The sequence below is a fragment of the Ambystoma mexicanum genome, chromosome 6p (assembly GCF_040938575.1).
Source record: "Ambystoma mexicanum isolate Mex_15411 chromosome 6p, UKY_AmexF1_1, whole genome shotgun sequence".
In the NCBI taxonomy this organism is placed as follows: Eukaryota; Metazoa; Chordata; class Amphibia; order Caudata; family Ambystomatidae; genus Ambystoma; species Ambystoma mexicanum.
Window position 1 is genome coordinate 1,305,161,221 of NC_090935.1, and position 18,941 is coordinate 1,305,180,161.

The 18,941-nt window shown below is 45.3% G+C and overlaps 1 protein-coding gene across 4 annotated transcripts in view; it reads right to left on the reverse strand.

The window, feature by feature from the left end:
* The window catches only part of DENND4C (DENN domain containing 4C), a 2,555,958-nt gene that overhangs the window by 1,480,635 nt on the left and 1,056,382 nt on the right, over window positions 1-18,941 (reverse strand). For all 4 annotated transcript variants that reach the window (XM_069625964.1, XM_069625963.1, XM_069625962.1 and 1 more), the window contains exon 11: window positions 9,282-9,382. In XM_069625964.1, the coding sequence (XP_069482065.1) occupies window positions 9,282-9,382 (101 nt within the window). The remainder of the gene's footprint in view (window positions 1-9,281; window positions 9,383-18,941) is intronic.

Sequence of the window (18,941 nt, forward strand, 5' to 3'; positions counted from 1 at the left end):
TCTGTAGCCCACATTCGGTGCAGGGCCTGAAGAGGGACCTTCCTCCCCTCCTCCTCTGTCATGGTCAGAGGGTGCGAAGTAGGCCCAATGGCCTTCCAGAATCTTCAACGATCTTTGCCCTTGAAGGGCGCGGAACTTCACCGACAACGGGTTCCCATGGGCTTCTTAGAAGCAAAAATATAACTTTTTCCATCCAGAACGGGAAAAAACATACAAATAGCTCCGAGATCAAACTCTGAAACACGCTGCACAAATCTGAAGATGACTGCCAGAAGAGGGTGTTAGGGAGAGGACTGTCTTTGGATGGGGGCAGTATGGCCCAGAGGACAGGGATTGGTTTTAAGAAGAAATACAGTTTTTAATTGATTTTTTTTTTCTTTTACCAAGGATTCCCAGGCTGACAGGGAATATTCATGAGCATGTGAATCCATGCCAGACCCCATGCTGGAGAAGTGATATTGTGCCTTTAGGACAGAAGAAAGGCGGAGGCAAAAGCTGCTAAAACATTTTTTTTCACCAATAAAGGACTTACCGGCGGGTAGCCCACAGTAAACATTATCACAAAAAAAAGGTTTCACCTCAAAATCTTCAAAGAAGTCGAGTATGTATTCCCAGGCGTTTCCTCACAAGGTTGGAAAAACAAAGTAGGTGGCACTTGGTGCATGACGAGTCGAACTCTTCGGCCTTCAAGTGACCATGTAATTTTCTGGCATAAATGACAAACTGCCTGTCGCACCAGTTTTCCTCTATGGTTGTGGTTTCTATGAGTTGGCTATACAGGGAACCCCCTCTGCATGTGCTTTTAATAGAATGTAGAAATCACAATTGGCAGATAAGCCTAATTTCATAATAACACCCATTATATTAAATGCTTTTAATATCTATTTTCAAAAAACCTATTTTTGTCTCTGATAACGAACAACCCATGATGGAGAATATTTCCAATCTCTCGCCAGCCCAATTAGTGTTACACAGCACAGCTGCAGTTTGACACTTTCCTGCCTCTACGCCTCACATTTGTGAGAAGATACCCACTTCTGCACTGTAGAGACCACACAGCCAGAGAGACACCACTTAACTTTCTGGCGCACCTCAAAATTTCCTGGGGGAACATTTGAGGGTCAGAGCAGGCTCAAAGTAACTGTGTGCTATAAGTGAGACAAACCCCGACACGGTGGTTAACATCTCCGGACAGGTTAGTGTTGGGGGATTCGTACAGTGTAACAACGGTGAGAGGGGTTCTAAACAATACAGATTGTTTTCTTTTGATCAAAGCTTAAAAGTGCATACTTCAAATCGTCTTCTGTTCTGAAGTCTTTGATTTGTTTACATCATCCCCATGTGAAAGCAGTCAAGTAAAATCCTTGTCATCTTATTGCCCCTCTGCTCTCACACACATCCTCCAATATTCCTTCTTCTTGAAATCTCGGTATTATTTTAATAGGTTTTGTCCCAATGTGCAACCCTTGACAAAATAAGCAACTATAAACTAATGATATTTTCATAGTATATTCCTACCCCTAGCAATGATGACAGTACCTAGCATGTCAAATATAAAATGCGAGAAAGCAGTAATGATGAATAGTGTATTGTATTGATCTTGGAATGGGGTTTGCAGCAATCCTGAAAGACGGTAAAAGTACAATTGGCATTGCACTTGATTAGGCCCACCTTTGCACCATAGGATGATGTGCAGGTGGCTAGAATAGCAGACTGTTCTGTACACAGGGTCTTACTTTACCACAAAATGGTACGTAAAATAGACATTTTGTGTGTGTCCATTTCGTACTAAATTGGAACAACCATTCCTTCCAATTTTGATTAGTTCCAGCCTTTTTTTTTTTTTTATTCACTTTATATGGTTTGCCAGATAACCTTTAAAACAGATAGCAAAATACACTTTTTCCTACTTCTTTCACCAGACGTGTGTTGTTTAAACACTTTGTCAGTCGACTCCTCCTACTATCTAGATCAGTTCTTTTAGCCGGATTTTCAAGTCCTTCAACAGTTGAACTAGACCAAACATGATTTTTCGATCAGCACCTTCAAACGTAACCTTCCACCAATCATCAGCTGTGTAGGTACTTCGTGCCTCAAAGAGTGGTCCGAATAGCTTTGTTCGCAAAGAGCGAAATTCAGGGCAAAGCAACGTCAGGTGTTTTAGTGTCTCTGTCGAACATTTACAAAAGCGACAGATTAAGTCGACAGGTTCCTTAGATAGCCAAGTGCCTGTACGATATTTTGTCATGAACAGATTGAGCCGGAAGTGCAGATATAGTAGTCTTGAGTTCTGATCAGGAAATTGCGTCAAATACGGTTGTAGTCTGTCTAGCTCTCTGGCTTCTGGTGGAACTTCTCTTAAGAGACGAGAGCTAGATCTGTCAATACAGGTTTGATGCCAGTCCGCACTCCATAGTTTACGTTTGGCCTTCTCAGGATTTTCAAGTAAGGTAGTAATGGTAATATCATTTGCGTCCAGAATTTCAGTGCATTGCCGGTTCCATTTAGCAAGCATTGTGTATTCGGGCTCTGAGTCTGGCTTGTGTATTATGTTGAATGGAGGGGCTGCGTTGGCGAGCTGTGACTTCCTGTATAAAGTTAAAGCATTCCAGCAAACTCTCGCTTGTATGGAGGTCAGTCCCAGTTCAAATCTTATGTTGCTAGTCGGACATCCTTTAGAGATGTGTAACGCTCTGGTCCAAAAGTTGTTTCCAAGTGTTCCATAACTCGTGTGAGCAACCAAACATATTTTCAGCACCATAGATCAGTGCCGGTATTGCTTTATGTCTGTAAAAGTTGATCACCGGTTTTATAGAAAATTTCCCAAATTTTTTGTTTATAATCGCGGCCTGACAAGCCAATTGTTGACATTTCCTTTTGGTGGCCTCAACCCAAGGATTGTCATTTATGTGTGCACTTATTATGGATCCCAAGTATTTTATGTGAGTGGCGATCCTGAGTGGTGTTTTTTCCAAGTGCCACACAAAATGGGTTGATCTCTTTTTGTAGGCTGACAGGTTACGCAATATCAAAATTTCGCATTTCTTTTTATTTAGACAAAGCTTGTTTTCTATTACGTATTTTTCTAAGACATCTAGTTTTCGCTGTAGGCCGACCGGTGTGACATCCAGGATTAATAAGTCATCAGCATACAACAAGTGACCCAACTGCGAGCCGTGAATCTTAGGTGGAAAAGCTATTACCTCGTTTAATGCGTCTCCTATGTCGGAAATAAAGAGGTTGAACACAATTGCAGCCAAGGGGCATCCTTGTTTCACTCCTTTATAAGTTGGAATCAGAGGCGATAGTGAACCTCCCTGGCCGAGTCTGACTTGCACAGTGGTGTTAGAATGGAGCTCTTTTATTGCGTCTATAAGATCCGCAGGACATTTCCAAGCTTTGAGTTTTTCCCACAAAATGTGGCGGTCAACACTATCGAAAGCGTGTGAAAAGTCGATAGATGCGACGTAGATGGAAGTATTAGTTCGTATTGACTCCATTTTTAAGAGATTCAGCAAAAGGGTGTTAAGAACGCAACCTACGCCTTTGACAAAACCCGCTTGTCGTGGGTCGTTACGATGATTTTTAAGTGCCCACGATTTTAATGTTTGTTGAAGTGGGTTGCGTAAATTTTTCCTATTACATCTAACAAGGCAATAGGTCGGTAGTCTCTCGGGTCTGATCTGTTCCCCTTTTTGAAGATTGGCACAATTATGGCATTTTTCCAAGATCTTGGGGTAGCTCGTTTTATTTTTATTCTTTCGAAGAGGAGTAAACAGAGCTTTGCCCATTCATTCGGGTTTTGTTTCATTGTGTGGTTCGTGAGGCCATCCGGCCCTGGAGCTCTTGAAGCATTAGAGTTCTTAATTGAGTTTGTGATGTCATTAATGTTGAACTCCAGTGTCCACGGGATTTTATGCTCGTTTGTACTTTTATTTTCCACTTCAAGTGTGTTAAACAAGTTCGTATAATGTTTGACCCAGGTTTCTTGGCAAATTGGAGATACTTGTAGTGCTATTTGTGGTGCGGCAAAATTGTTTATTACACGCCAAAATTCAGCTGAGTTTTTGTTTTTGAGCTTGTGCATCATCTCTTCGGAGTCGTTCTGCAGGATAGTAGCATAGTGATTATTTCTCCAATTTCTGTATTTTTGCGTTATACGTTTTTTAGCCACAGCGTATGATTCCTTGTTACTTCTAGGTAACATCCTTATTTCTTTGCGTAAAGTTCGCTTTTGTTGCAAAACTTGTAGATCAAACTTATGTTTGTGTAGTGTTTTTTGTTGTTTAAGGCCTTGTTTCTGTTCCACAAATTGGTTCAGAAGGTGTTGATATTCAATCACGCCTGGAGAGTCCTCCAACTCAGATGTTATCGAGTTTATATCTTTGGTTTTAAGGTTAAGGCGAATTCTTCCGGATCGGTACGTAATGTCATGGGGCCATAATTCTCGGGATGTCTGGCTATAGGCATTGAACGACATCTTTAGCATGTCGTGATCACTATGTTCCATTTTGGTGATCTCGAGCCGATGTACTTTGGCTGCAAGGTCTTCAGACACAAAGAAATAATCTATTATTGAAGATTGATTTTCTCGTCTCCATGTGGGCTGTGCCGGGATGTCACCCGGTGTGTTCCCATTCAAAAGTGTAAGGTTTCTCAGATTCATTTCGTTCATCCAAAGCTGTCCCGTTTTTTCGTTGACCTTGTGATTCGCGGAATTTATTTTTGACACAGTATTCAAATTCAGGCAGTCTACGTTGAGATCACCGCATAGAATAATCGATGGACTGCTAGAATTTTCCATTAGATTGTCCAATGTAGCGGTCACCTGATCTATAAACTTGTCAGCACCGGTAGTATTATGATTCCAATAAAGATTAATTATGTACATGTACTCTGATTTGTCAAGGGAGGTAATACCCACTTTAGCAATTTGTATATACGATGAAACATTTTTTGTCTCGATTATTCTGAGTCCACGATCCTTTTTGACCGCTATCAAAAGGCCAGCCATTGGCCTACCTTTGGGTGGCTTAATGGCTGGATTTGCCACTATCTCGAAGGCAGGCGACAGCGGACAGGTTGTCAGCCAGGTTTCTTGTAGACAAATCAGGTCTAAGTTGTACATCCAAGGGGAGTTGAATAGGTGAACAAATCCCCGTGTGTTCCAAGATCCGAAATTATAGCACTGAGGTGAGCTCCGATTTGAGCGTTAATCATGGTTTTTGTTGTTTAGATTTGCCGCTAACCATGTCCAGTTTCCATTTTCTACGTCATTCTTTTGAGTTGTTCCGGTGTTTTTATTCAGACCTTCAACAGTTATTTGAATTTGGTCATTTAAGTAGGACTGAGTTGTTTCTGAGTTCTTTGGTTTGATCTCAATTCGAGTTGATGTGTCGAATTTCGAGTCTTTGTATACTTTAGGTTTTGTGCTCGAAGTTGTTCTTTTCTTTAGGTTTTCGTGGCCTTTGTCATATGTATTATTTAGAAAAGACTCTGGCATTTTGTCAACTAGGCTTTGTGGATATAGATCGAAGCCTAGGGATAAAAATGCAGGTACCGCATCCAGCAGTATCTCACGGATAATTTTGGAAGCAAGGTGTAGGGTCACCAGATCGTTTCTTTCTTCACAGTGAAACTCCACTATTTTCACGTCATCGGTGTTAAGTGTTCGCAGACTCGGTATCAGGTAAAATAGTTTGGATAATTATTGTCGATTTAGGATCATGTCACAGGAGTCAAGTCTTTCAAGAATTAGTTTTTCGAAGGAAGATTCCTTTTTTGTTATTTTTGATTTAGACAGCATGTTTTTAGAGCTCGATTTAGTTTCGTCTCTCAGCTGTTTGTACACAGATTGGTGTTGATGGATCGAGCGTCCTAGACAAGTCGAGCCACTTTTTCCAGTTTGTGAATTTGTGGGAGGCCTCCTCCTGACTGCTATCGCAGTCAACATCCTTCAGACTCTTCGACACCAGCTTGAGCCGCCTTTCAGTTAGTGTTTCGAAAGGTGAGTCAGGATTGCCATTTACTTTGGGGATCGTTGAAGTAACCTTTTTTACGGACGTGTTGGAAACCATAGAATGATCTGTTACAGGTTCAGGATCCTTGGAGCTTATGGCCGCCAGCTTGGCTCGTCTTTCAGCCATTGTTACAAATGGTGAGACCGGGTTGATATTCAGATCAGAGATCGTATCGACAGCACTGATGATTGTACATGTGCGTCGTGTCTTTATTACTTTTTGAGTGTCAAGTAAGACGTCAGACTGATCCTTCTCAAAGTAATTGCTTGGATGGGAGACTTGCACTCCTGCATGTTGTGAGGGTAATCTCTCATTTGCAAGATCTATCAGCTCGTCTGTTTGGTTTGCTTCATCACCGTCGTATGTAGATAGGTTTATCAAATCCAGATCATCATCAGAAGTTCTTTCGGGAGTACAGGTTTTGTCGTTAGCGTTTGCACTTCTTTGGAGGGTTTTTGGATTGGCGGGGTTGGAGAAATTGCGTCTCGTACCGTCAACTGTTAGATGGACTGTTTTCAGGTTTCGCAGAAATTTTCTGTACCCATTTGCACGTCTCATATTCTTGGACGGTAAGTTTTTAGATTTTTTCTCACAGTTGGCAGACTTCCCGACAGTGAGTGTGTGCTCTGGCTTTGACAGCCGTTTATTTTTTTTGAATATGTCGTATACCTCCACACTAGCGGCGTTCGGCACAACACTCAGTCTTGTCGGTGTTATGTCATCATTTGAACCCTTTTGTTTTGAGACCAATTTGCTTCCTGAAGATGATGCCAGTTGAAAGTCAGCAGTTGCAGGATTGCATGGTTGGCGGTTGATTTCAACCATCTCGTCAAATGAGGCTATCATTTGCAGGGAGAAGTCTTTGTCACACACCTTAGACACAGAGGTGAGTGTGGTCCATCAATCTTGTTTGCGTTCTTGTCCAACTGAGTCATTTTGTTTTGGAGTGTCTGAGTTGTAGCTCGTTGCGTTTCGATTTCCTTGCTGTGTTATGAATGTTGCATCAAATGCGCAGTCTGTGTCGCTATGCGTTTTAACTGAATCAGTTTTTCCCAAGTTTATGTTACACGTCGACTTCCCAGGATGTTCTTTAAAAAGTTTTAAAGCTTCCCGTGCTACTTCTGCCAGCAGTTTCTTATCTTCATTATTGTTTGCGGTAAAGTTACAGACAGAGTTTAGAATTCGGTCAATTTTGTCGTTAGTAGAGGTTAATTTGGTATGGTGTTTCGTTTCATTCCTTTCTAGTTCGATTATTTTTGTGTTGAGAAGGGCGGTTAAGGTTGTAAGATCTTTTATGTTTTCATTCATCTGTTCATAAAGTTTTAGGAAGGGCGCAATGGAAATTCCCATGGATGCTATGATAACAGCTTATAGATCTTTGGCGACAGGTGCATTTCGGGGGGTCTCTTGTGTATTGGACATACGTGTTTGTTTTGAGGAGTTTGATCGTCTGCAAGATCTGATTTTAGGATAAGGACGCTCCATGATCGAGGAGTCAGACGAAGAGGATTCTGAGACCGGACTATTTTGTAGGTGTTGGTGTCTAGTGGTTTTAGAACGTTCGACGTGTTCAACTGAGGAGGATTCGGAACTCGTTTGATCATTGGGAAGATCTAAAGTGGAGATCACTTTTGTTTTTTTTACCTGGGAGCAGCGTAACGGTGATAGACTGTCTGTGTTAAACCAACTGCGTTTGGTACCAATAGTTAATGTACGTGAGGCACTTTGGGGGCCACTTTGTGTCGCTTCGTGCATCTCTTGTTCTAACCGTTCATTTGTGAACATCAAGTGACCTTGATTCGCTATTTCAACATGTCGGTTTTGTTGGAGTTTAGTCATTAGTGCTAGATCTGTAATTAGCTTGTTGGCAATGTCTAATGAAGGTCTACGATTCCCGGGACCTTGTGTTGTAGCTGCCTCAGTACAAACTTCCAAGTTAGGTGCTGCAGAGAGCATTGATGACTTTCTGCTCAAATCATCAACTCTTCGAGGAATTTCGGCACAAGAGGTGTTTGATGTGTTTGTTGTTGATATAACCAGTATTTCATTGTGAGAGGAACCATCATGGTTGAGAACATCTGCAGCATCAGTGGGCGTACAGCACGGAGATAATAGGTTCTCTCTGTCCCTATCGACTCTGCTCTCAGGGTTGATGTGTGTTACGTGTGATTTACTGTTACATTCCAGCCTTTTCATTTGTCTACCCCTCCCTTTAATTCGTTCTTCCAGGGCTGCCCTTTCTACAATACAAGAAACACTAAGGTGCCCCCGCTGTTTACTTGCAGCTGGGTTTGATCAGAATAAAATCAGAACATAATAAACAATCTGATCAATTTATTTCACAAACCTCATCATACCTTGCTCCTTGACACACACACACACACACACAGTCATTTTGAAGTGCAATTGTTTTCTATCATATATAACTACCTCTGTACTCGATCCCCTCCTACCGGGTTTCCTTGTTTGTAGTCCACGTCACATCCAATTTCTTTAATTTCACAACCCTTTGTCAGCTCAGTTTCACTTCTGTTTGATTACCATTTCCCAGCCTTTGAAATTCCTTCTCTATATAACTGATCAGTCAGACATAACCATGACCATCCACTTCCTGCCCTTCATAAACTAAACTTTACAATGTTTCCATACAAGCTCAATTTGTAATGTTTGTGTATATTCTAGGCAAAGTGAATTGGTAAAACAATATATAAATTAATGAAAATAATAAGAAAGTGTTAAATCGGACATCATTCTCTTCTCTCAACTACATTTGTCACTTTCATCTAAAATTGTGTCCGAGGCAAAAGCCCAGAAGAGAGGAGTCTTAATTCTCTCAAATGCCCTTGCACACAGTTCAGAAAGCTACAAGATCAGAACATTTGAACAGGGTTCCTGCAAACGAGACATGGACATACATTATCTGCGTGATCTGCATATTTCTTAACTTCCTTTCTTAGAGGCATCACTTCAGTTGCTCATAAACTAATTTCCATCCACTTGTATTATCCATGCGAAGATGATTTGGTCTTTATTATCATGGGGTCCTCCCTTGCCCCATACACTAGAGTTATTTATAGGATGGGGTTTGATTGATAAATACTTGTACTGCAGTCTTTTCAAAAGCAAATTGCCATCTGCACTAGTAAGCAGGCAAGATGACAAGCACATTCATCACGGTTACGTTTTCTAAAGAGCACCAATACTACGCCATGCTGACCTCGCACCATCTGACTTCAAGGAACAGTCTTCAAAGAATGTTACCTGATGATAGTTTGGGGTGTACTTTCCTTAATGCACCCAATAAGTTCTTGCATGGCTTCTTAGGGAGAAGTTTCCAGTTCATGCTTTTCTTGTCATCGGATCTGCATTTCAAGAAACAATAAAGAAATAACTGTTAGATATTTTGTGTACCAACACTGCAGTATCAAATTACACCAGAACATGTAGACGTCGGGGAATCGGGTCCAAGGCGATGCTATGGAATGTGGTGCAGAAGACCCTCTGAGTGCCTCTGAGGAAGCATGGGCCCCAGGGACACTGGAGCAAAACCTTTTTGCCTGTGCATTCTGGGCATTAGACCTCCCCCCACCCCAACCTCCTCTTGGATGAATAACGGGTTAAGGAGTTGTTGTGTTAAACCTCTCAAGGGCATCAATTTGTTTAACTGAGGGGCACCACCCTAAAAAGAAACAGGACATGCAGAGGCCTTTTAAAATAACTGTCCTGCATTGCTTTTAATGGACACTTCTAAGTAACGAACATTGAGAAAGTAAATCTAGCTGGTTACTAGGATGGTTTATAAAAAAAAATCAGGATCATGCTTCACATGTCACAATTTCACTGAATGGACGCCAAAATATTCATAAAGCAATCATTGATGGAAACTCAAACCAACACGTTGCGATGACTGGAAAAAACACAATCTATTCCCTCATTCTTTCATTCAAATGGCTAATTGCAGGAGGATACTAGTTTAAACCTTGCATTTGGGGTTGAGAAAACATTTGTGAAAAAAACAAATTGCAATGTGACAAGTAGGCTGGGGCCCACATTCTCAAACTGAGCTTTGAGAGCCAAAACTGAAATGAAATCCCAACTTTTGCCTCAAAAGGTATGATGCATAGGTATATGACTTCTGGACACATATGTTGCCTATTACAATCCCACCTGGATTTGATAATCTGCAATTAGGTTCTGCCTTTCAAATTTGTTACACATGTGGGATGTTCTAACCCACTAGTCTATGCCCTTCAACATCACTGTGCGCTGCTTTAATCAAAAACAACAGAATGGCCGCCGGAAAGCCTTATGCGCGAAACAAATCGCTGAGAAGTGCGCAGGAAAACCTGAAAAATAGGCTGCCAATCCATTTTGCCTGTCAGTGGTAAAACAGGAGACCACACTGCCAAAACCTGGCATTGGGCTGCCCACAGAGTAAAATAAAACTGCTTGAAAAGGCAGTGCTGCATTGCAAGGGAAACCCAGCACTGCTTGAAAATCTGTTTTTCCTTGGCTGTTAAATTTGCAAAATAATGATTCTCAAACAGCAGAGAAGATCCAACATCCTTGTTGGGTGTTAAACATCACTTTATTTAAAGAATCCACCTAAGCACAATGTCAGGAGAAGCACATGTCCTCATGAGAAAATCCACATTCAAAGGTGCTTGCTTGGAAAAATATGTCAGAGATGGGCGCAGTACCGCCGCTCGCCTGTGTCAAACTGTCATTTACTTAACCTGTCAGTTTAAACTTGTACATTAAAATCAAAGTGTGGAAAAGAAGAGACTTCCCATCAAAAGCAATATAGGTTTCTACAATTCAATCTCTATGTTTTAAAAAGGCTGGAATTAAGAGATTTGTGAGTATATTTGTAAAAATGTAAATTGTATTTTAGAAAAAGACCATTTTAAATAGTGTTTTAAAAGTGAGCTAAAGCCAGCCACACTGGACTTCAAAGACATTCCACAGCTTCTCCCAAACAAAGGAATCTTCCCCCCTGCTCTCTGCTGAGGAACTGGCAGCGAGTTGCTAATGGATGTGGGAGGAGGATTTTGGCCTGTTGCTCTGACAAGAGACAAAAGACTCCCTTGACTGAAAGGAAATGCAAATTCGGGCATCAATAGAAACAAGCTGCTAGCAGGAAGAGGCTCAGGTTGCTCTTGGCTCAGCCAAACCGTGGAGGCGGAGCTAGACTGATATGTGTATCTGGAACTGGAGAAAATATATTTTTGAGAAAAAGACTCATAGAAAACTGTGCCAACCTGGTAAAAACCTGGAACTTCTAGGTTGTTAAAATGAAAATGTGGCTCAGAGTTTAAAACTACTCTGGAATCTGTGTGATGTTCAGAGACAGAACCACTAAAATGTTGATATTGTAGCAATTGTGATAATGCTAAAAATATGAAACTTTACAGGAGTATGCCCAGATGTCACGCACATGTAAGGAGAAAAATGTGTACAGATCTGATACTGGGTAACCAACCAAAAGCGCGAAAAACTGTCTGTTTGGAGCCGAAACTCAAGAAGATGAAACTTGGACAGATATGTGCTTTATTAAATCTGTGAGCTGAATATGTATTATTAGCAAGTTGGTGATATTATAAATATGATTTATGTGAAAAGGGGAGGGTTTTTCCCTGGACCATAAACGCAGCGTCACCATGACACATCATGACACTCTGGTTGCTTCTCAAATCAGGAGAGGGGGATTACTTTGACCAATCAGTATCCTAGAGGGTGGGCTCAGTATAATCAGCCTATCCACTCCCTTGGGAAAATACATAAATAGGGAATTTGAGGACCTAGAGAGACCAACACATTCACCCATCAACTGATCTACTGGCGAAGCGCTCTGCAGGGAGAACCCAGATCCAGAACTCTGAAAGCAGAAGGCCCAATTCCAAAGCTGAACCATTCTCAGCTGGCCTTTAAAATCTTGCAACCCGATTTTAACCCCAGACTTCCAATGGGCACAACAAATTGAACAGCCAGGCTGTGCTGTTTCTGGTTCTTGCCAAGAACTCTTGCTAGAACCCAGAGATCCAAACCAGTAGAGCAGAGCTGTAACCCAGAACCAACCAGTCAGATCCAGAACCAGAGGCCGTGCAGAGACCAGAGTGCCTTGCTGAGTGCAGAACCAAGCGCGCCTGAATCCTGTCCAGTGGCTAGCAGATTCCAGTCCAAAACCCTCCGACCAGATCCTGACGGGCCTATTCCAAAACCTAGTTGTGATTATCTAGCATAGAATTGTCCATAGCCAATCTCTTATCCTTAAGTAATCCAATCCAAAACCCATTCTATCATATCCAGAACTGCATTGTAGAACCTCTTGTCTGTCCTGAATCCTTCTCTCATCCATATAATCCTGTGATAATTGTAGTGATAAATCATCTTTGCACTAATATATTTGCAGAAGAAGGCAAGTGTCACGGCGGGCAAAAAAATCAGACAGAGGCGCCTCTGGGCTGGTGGCTGTACCGTTGGTATCTCGCATCTTCATAGCCCCTTAGTGTAAAGCCAATCCTTGTTTGTAATATTCAAAAGCGCATCTTTCATTTGAAATCTTTACTCTTTTTGAGAAAAATCGACCTTTACTAAAACCCTTATAACTTCTGAACCATACATGCTAGGAACGAAATTTAAGCGTCAGATTGAAGCTAACATCCTCAGCTTTCAACTCCTTATAGTTTCGCCGCAATGGCGCTTAACAAGCGCGGAAATGTTTGCCGCGAATCTGCAGTTGGCTCAATTTCATCCCATGTAAAACAGCTATTTGCATTTAACCTCAGAGTTCAGTTTCCAACCTGCTAGTTATCCAATCATCATTGCTAGTGTTTACCTGAGGCTAACCAAAGCGGCTTCCACTAGTTTTGAATACAATTTAGAGAATTAAATCCAATTTCAGTGCTTTTCCCATTCATTACAAGCCACATTTAAAAGCAATTGACCTGTTTTGAAATCATTCCTGTTTCTCTAAGCTTGCTGGGGGAATTGGGATTGAACTTGCATTTGTTGAGTGTTTATTCCTGAAACCTGTTTTCTCTCCTTCCATCTCTATATTGCATATTAGGGGTGATTGAGTAGTATCAGGGGGAAAGAGTGATTACATTGCATTTGATTGAACACACAAAAGTATTATTTATGTGCTGCATTAATTTTCTATCATTGCATTTCATTGAACCCGCACACATTTTTATTATATGCTACATTATTCTTCTCATCCATACTCCTATTGATTAAAGAGATGAACAAGTTACTCTCTTACCTGGTAACGGTCTTTCGATGGGATGGTCCGACGACGTATTCCATATCTATGACAGTAATCACCACAGCTGTGCTGCTTCTGAAAATCTTTCTGCGTCCTGCGTCAATGACGTTGATACGCCGCCCTCGAGGACCTCCTCCGATGGCCAACGTCACCGGATGTTATAAGTAGGACGCACAACACGTGTGGCACCAGTCTTCTGCCAGTCTGACCACACAAAGCCTTGCTGAAACGTAAGCTGCAATCGCATAAGTAATTCTGTAGCAGGGAAGGCAGGGAGGGAGCGATATGGAATACGTCGGACCATCCCATCGAAATAACGTTACCAGGTAAGAGAGTAACTTGTTCTTCGAGGGGATTGAGTCCTCCGACGTATTCCATATGTATGACAAACTCCCAATGCAGTACCAATGCAAGGAGGTGGGAAAATAATTTAGAAAACAGACATTTAGAATGCCCAATCAAATTGCGGAGTAAAGGACCGCCTTGCCAAAGGCCAGATCCTGCCCCCGGATGGAATCGAGGGAGTAGTGGCGTACAAAAGTATGTACCGAAGCCCAGGTGGCTGCATCACAGATGTTACGAATAGGAACACCCCTCTGTAGGGAAGTAGAGGCAGCCATACCCCTGGTAGAACGGGCCCGTAAGCCGACCGGTTGGTCCTTACCCGCCAAGCGGTAACACTCAGATAGCCAAAATAATCCAGCGAGACAAAGTCTGTTTCATCACAGCTTGTCCCAATCGCTTTCCAGCGTAACCAATGAAGAGTTGATCGTCCACTCTGACCCGGGACATGCGTGAAATATAAAAGCTTAACGCTCTCCTAGGATCAAGCCTATGGAGCCTCTCCTTTTCCTTACCAGGATGTGGAGGAGGATAAAACGCCAGAACAACCTTCTGGCCTAAATGAAATTCCGACATCACCTTCAGAAGAAAGGAAGGACGAACTCCAAGGACAACACTGTCCTTATGAAACACAGTGAAGGGTGGCTTAACTGAAAGTGCCTGTAACTCACTCACTCTGCGAGCGGAAGTGATCGCAACCAAAAATACAGTTTTAAGAGTTAACAGTCTCAAAGGGCATGCATGCAAAGGCTCAAACGGAGCACCCATCAGAAACTTGAGAACAAGGTTCAAATACCAACCGGACACCTGGAAAGGTGACGGAGGGAACACATTAGTGAGCCCTTTCAGAAACTGAGAAATTAAAGGAATTTTAAAATAGGAACACTCTTCAGACGAGCGCTTAAATATGGACAGCGCCGCCAGGTAACCTTTAACGGTACCCACTTGCAGGCCCCTCTGGGCCAAAGAAAGCAAAAAAGACATAACTACAGGAATGTCACATGAAAAAGGATCCACATTCTTAACTCTGCACCAGTCGCAGAACTTATGCCAACGGCAACGGTACAGGGACTTTGTTGCTGGCCGTCTGGCCGAGAGCAACACCTCCATCACGTCTTCAGGGAGGTCCCAATCCTTATACCTCAACCTTTCAGAAACCAAGCGTGAAGGTTGAGGAATCGGACCTCTGGATGGAGAACCTGAACCCCCCTCCCTTGAGAGCAGATCGTCTCAGTAGGGAAGACGACGTGGAGGGGAGATGGACAAGTCGAGAAGGTCCGGGTACCACGTCCTTCGGGCCCACGCCGGAGCAATGAGGATCATCCGGGAACCGAACCTCCGTAACCTCCGCAGCACTTGCGGAATGACGGGGACTGGAGGAAACACGTACAGCAGTGGGAATGACCACTCACCACAAACAACGTCTCCCAAGGCTCCTTTCGGAGGAAATTCCCGCGAGCAGAACCTCTCGCACTTCCGGTTGACACTGGAGGTGAAGAGATCCACTTGAGGGATCCCCCAAAGGATCTCCAGGAGAATCTCCTGTGCCAACTCCCACCCGTGAGAGATCACGCTCTGCCTGCTCAGAGTGTCCGTCGTCTCGTTTTCGTCTCCGGTCAGATGAACTGCCGAGATCGAAACTTCCTGCTGGATTGCCCAGAACCAGAGCTGCATCGCCTCCCTGCACAGAGGAAGTGACCCTGCCCCGCCCCCTTTTGTTGAGGTAGTGCATGGCCACCGTGTTGTCCGTCAGGATCAGGACATTATTCCCTCGCACAGTCGGCAGAAAAGCCTTCAGGGCTAACCTGAAGGACCTCAGCTCCAACAGATTGATATGGAGTCTGGACTCCGACGGAGACCAACAACCGCTGACTGTCAACTCGTTGGCATGAGCTCCCCATCCCGTGAGGGATGCGTCCATCACGATCGTCACCTCCGGCCAGGGTAGCCAAAATGGAGCCCCCTTCATCAGATTGTCTTTGACGGCCCACCACAGAAGGTCCTGGGCGACCGAGGACGGCACATGAACAGGGTCCGACATCCTGCCGGAGGACTGAGACCACTGGAGCTTGAGTGCCCATTGCAAAGATCTCATCCGCAACCTGGCCTCTGGCACCAGAAGAATGCAGGATGACATGAGGCCGAGCAATCTCAAGAACTCGAACGCTGGGAGACTCTGGGCAAGCTGAAACTTGTGCACCATCTGCTGAATGTGTTGAGCCCTCACCTGGGGAGGAAAACACTGCCCCAGGGACGTGTCGAGCACAGCTCCGATGTACTGGAGCCTCTGAGTTGGTGTCAAATGGGGCTTCTTTAAGTTGAGGAAGAAGCCCAGCTTGTGGAGGGAGTGGCAGGGGACTGATAGATGATCCAGGACTTGCAGGGGAGAGCGCACCCTGATCAACCAATCGTCCAGGTAGGGATAGACGTGAATCCCCCCCTTTCCTGAGGTGAGCTGCCACCACTACCATGAGCTTGGTGAAGACCCTCGGGGCAGAGGTCAGTCCGAACGGCAGGACCCAAAACTGATACTTCTTGTGCTTTGGATGTATCAGCACATGAAAATAAGCATCCGTGAGGTCGAGAGACACCAACCAGTCCTGAAGTCGAAGGGCCTGGAGGACTTGAGAGTAACCATCTTGAACTTGTCCTTCCTGAGGAGTTTGTTCAAACCGCGCAAGTCCATGATGGGTCTCAATCCCCAGTCTTTCTTGGAAATAAAAAAATAAGGGGAATACCATCCCTTGTTCCTCTCCGCTACAGGCACCAGTTCTATGGCGCCTTTCTCCAGCAGGGATTGAATTTCCTGCGCAGGGAGCGGATCCGGACTCTTCAAAGAGAGATTCCCCTCTGCCGGAAAGGAAGACAGCCGTGGGTTATGATCTCCAGAACCCACACATCTGAAGTAATGACGCGCCACTCTGCAAGATGCTGCGCAGCCTTCCCCCAACCGGCGAACCATGGGACATGGCCTCATGACTGAGCTGAAACGGCTGCAGCGTTGCCTGAGAGCAAAGAGGCAACAGTCCGAGCGGTCTTGGCACCTCGAGTACCTTGTTTTCCACCTCTGACCCTCCTACGGGGGCCCCTTTGACTGACAGCTCCTCTCGCTTTACCAAAGGATGAGTAATAACGAAAGGAACCTCCCCTCCATTGCTGTCCCCTAAAACGAAAAGGCGGAGGTTGTCTAACTGCAGCGCCCAACGACTTCGCTGCAGCTTTTGAGGTCTGCAACCTCTCAAGGCTCTCGTCAGTCTTGCTGCCAAAAAGATGTTCCCCATCAAAGGGCATGTTGAGGAGCCGGGCATGCACATCAGGAGCAAACCCTGACTTCCGCAACCACGCAAACCTGCGTATCACGGTGCTCGCCGCCATGGACCGGCTGACGCAATCTGCCATGTCCAAACCCAACTGAACGGCCTCACAGATGGCATCCTTGCCATCCTGAACCATGGCAAGGAAACCATCCCGTTCGTCCCCTTCGGGAATATGTTCAGCCGCTAACGAAACAGTTCCACAGAGTGTGTGTGAAACGTGACAAGGCACATACGGAGTTGGCCGACTGAAGCGCCATACCCCCTGAAGAAAACACTTTCTTCGCACAGCCGTCAAAACGCTTGTCGTCCCCATCAGGAGGGATGGTAGGATACGATGCCTGCTTTGCCGGGGCCGTAGCCGCCTGCACCACCAAACTCTCCGGAGTGGGGTGCTTGGACAAGTATCAGGGGTCGCTACTAGCTGGGCGGTATTTTCGTGGCAAAGACTTGCCCACTGCCGGGAGACACTCCGGAGCAGTCCAAGCCGCCGCCACCCTCCTCTGTAGAGCCATATGATATGGCAGTACCGGGTCAGTTGGTGGACCAAGGTCGAGGATATCCTTAAGGTCATCCAGAAGAAACTCCCCCCGGGGGAGCAGACCATCCCAAGTACTCGGTGACCCTCGACATAAGGCGCTGGTAAGAGGAGTCGGCATGAGTGCCAGGCTCAGGCCTACAAAACTCCACCTCCGTAGAGGTGTCCAGCCCACTAGCATTGTGCAGGGACTGCCTCACGTTCTCAAATTGGCTATGGCCCGAGAGAATCTCGTCTGCCACTGTATTAGGAACCATGCCATCATCAGAGCCCTCATCCACCTCTGAAATAAACTCAAGATGGCGGTCAGAAGGCACAGAATGTGAACCAAAGCCATGCTTGACCTTGGCCAGAGCCTTTCTAGGGGGTTCCACTGAGCCTCGGGGTACCCCCGTCGACACAGCCTCGAAAGGCGTCGAGGGCATCATGGCGTCGACACAGGCCTCGAGGCCGGAGCCCTGAGCGTGTCCTTCAACAGCCTGGGCGCCGACGACTTCTTCGAAGGCGGGGCCTCGAAAGAGTCCGTCGACGAACTTGGCGCCACCGGCATTGACGTCTTCCTCGAAGACATCACAGGTTCACACGGTCTCAAGCACGTCGAGGACCGGGACCTGGACCGGGCATGACGAGAATGATTCCCCTTGTCCGAGCGGGACCTCTCCCGCGAATCGTGCCGACCACCCGAGCCCGAAGGCGTGCGAGCGGTGTCTCTCGACCGATCACGACTGACTCCACTCGGAGGCGCAGACGGACCGGTGCCCTGTGATTCAAGAATCGCTAACATTTTCTTCCCGAAGGAAGCCCATTCCTCCGGCGTCGCATGCTTGATAGGGTAAGCGACCCGCCGACGGGCGGAGTCCTCAGAAGAGTACGGGTGAAGGCGACCGATGACGGCACTTCCAGGAGTGCCTCGAAGAGGCAGAGGAGTGGCGGGACCGACTCCGGGACCGAAACCCACTGGACTTCCGACGATGACGCGGAGAGTCGCCTCTCGAATCATCCGTGGAAAGCCCCACAGACTTCGACTTCCGTGGCTTAGACACCTTACCTACCGATAAATTCTTGCGCTCCCGCAAGGCTTTAGACTTGAGCGACTGGCAGTCGACAGTCACCCATGTCATGGGCCTCCCCGAGGCACCAGAGGCAGGCGTTGTGCAAGTCCGTAACCGACATCTTGGACCCACAGTCCCCGCACTTCTTAAACCCCGGACACGGGGTGGAAGACGAGGTAGACATCCTTCACGAAGAAGAGACTTCACAAAACGAACAGGTTCGAAGAACCGAGAAACAACAGAAACTCCAAAGAGTCGAGGCACGCCGAGATTCCCGAAGCGAACACGTTCGCGGAAAAAACGGAACTGAGGCTACAGCGTCGTGTGTCCTACTTATAACATCCGGTGATGTCGGCCGTCGGAGGAGGTCCTCGAGGGTGGCGTATCGATGTCAGACGCAGGACGCCG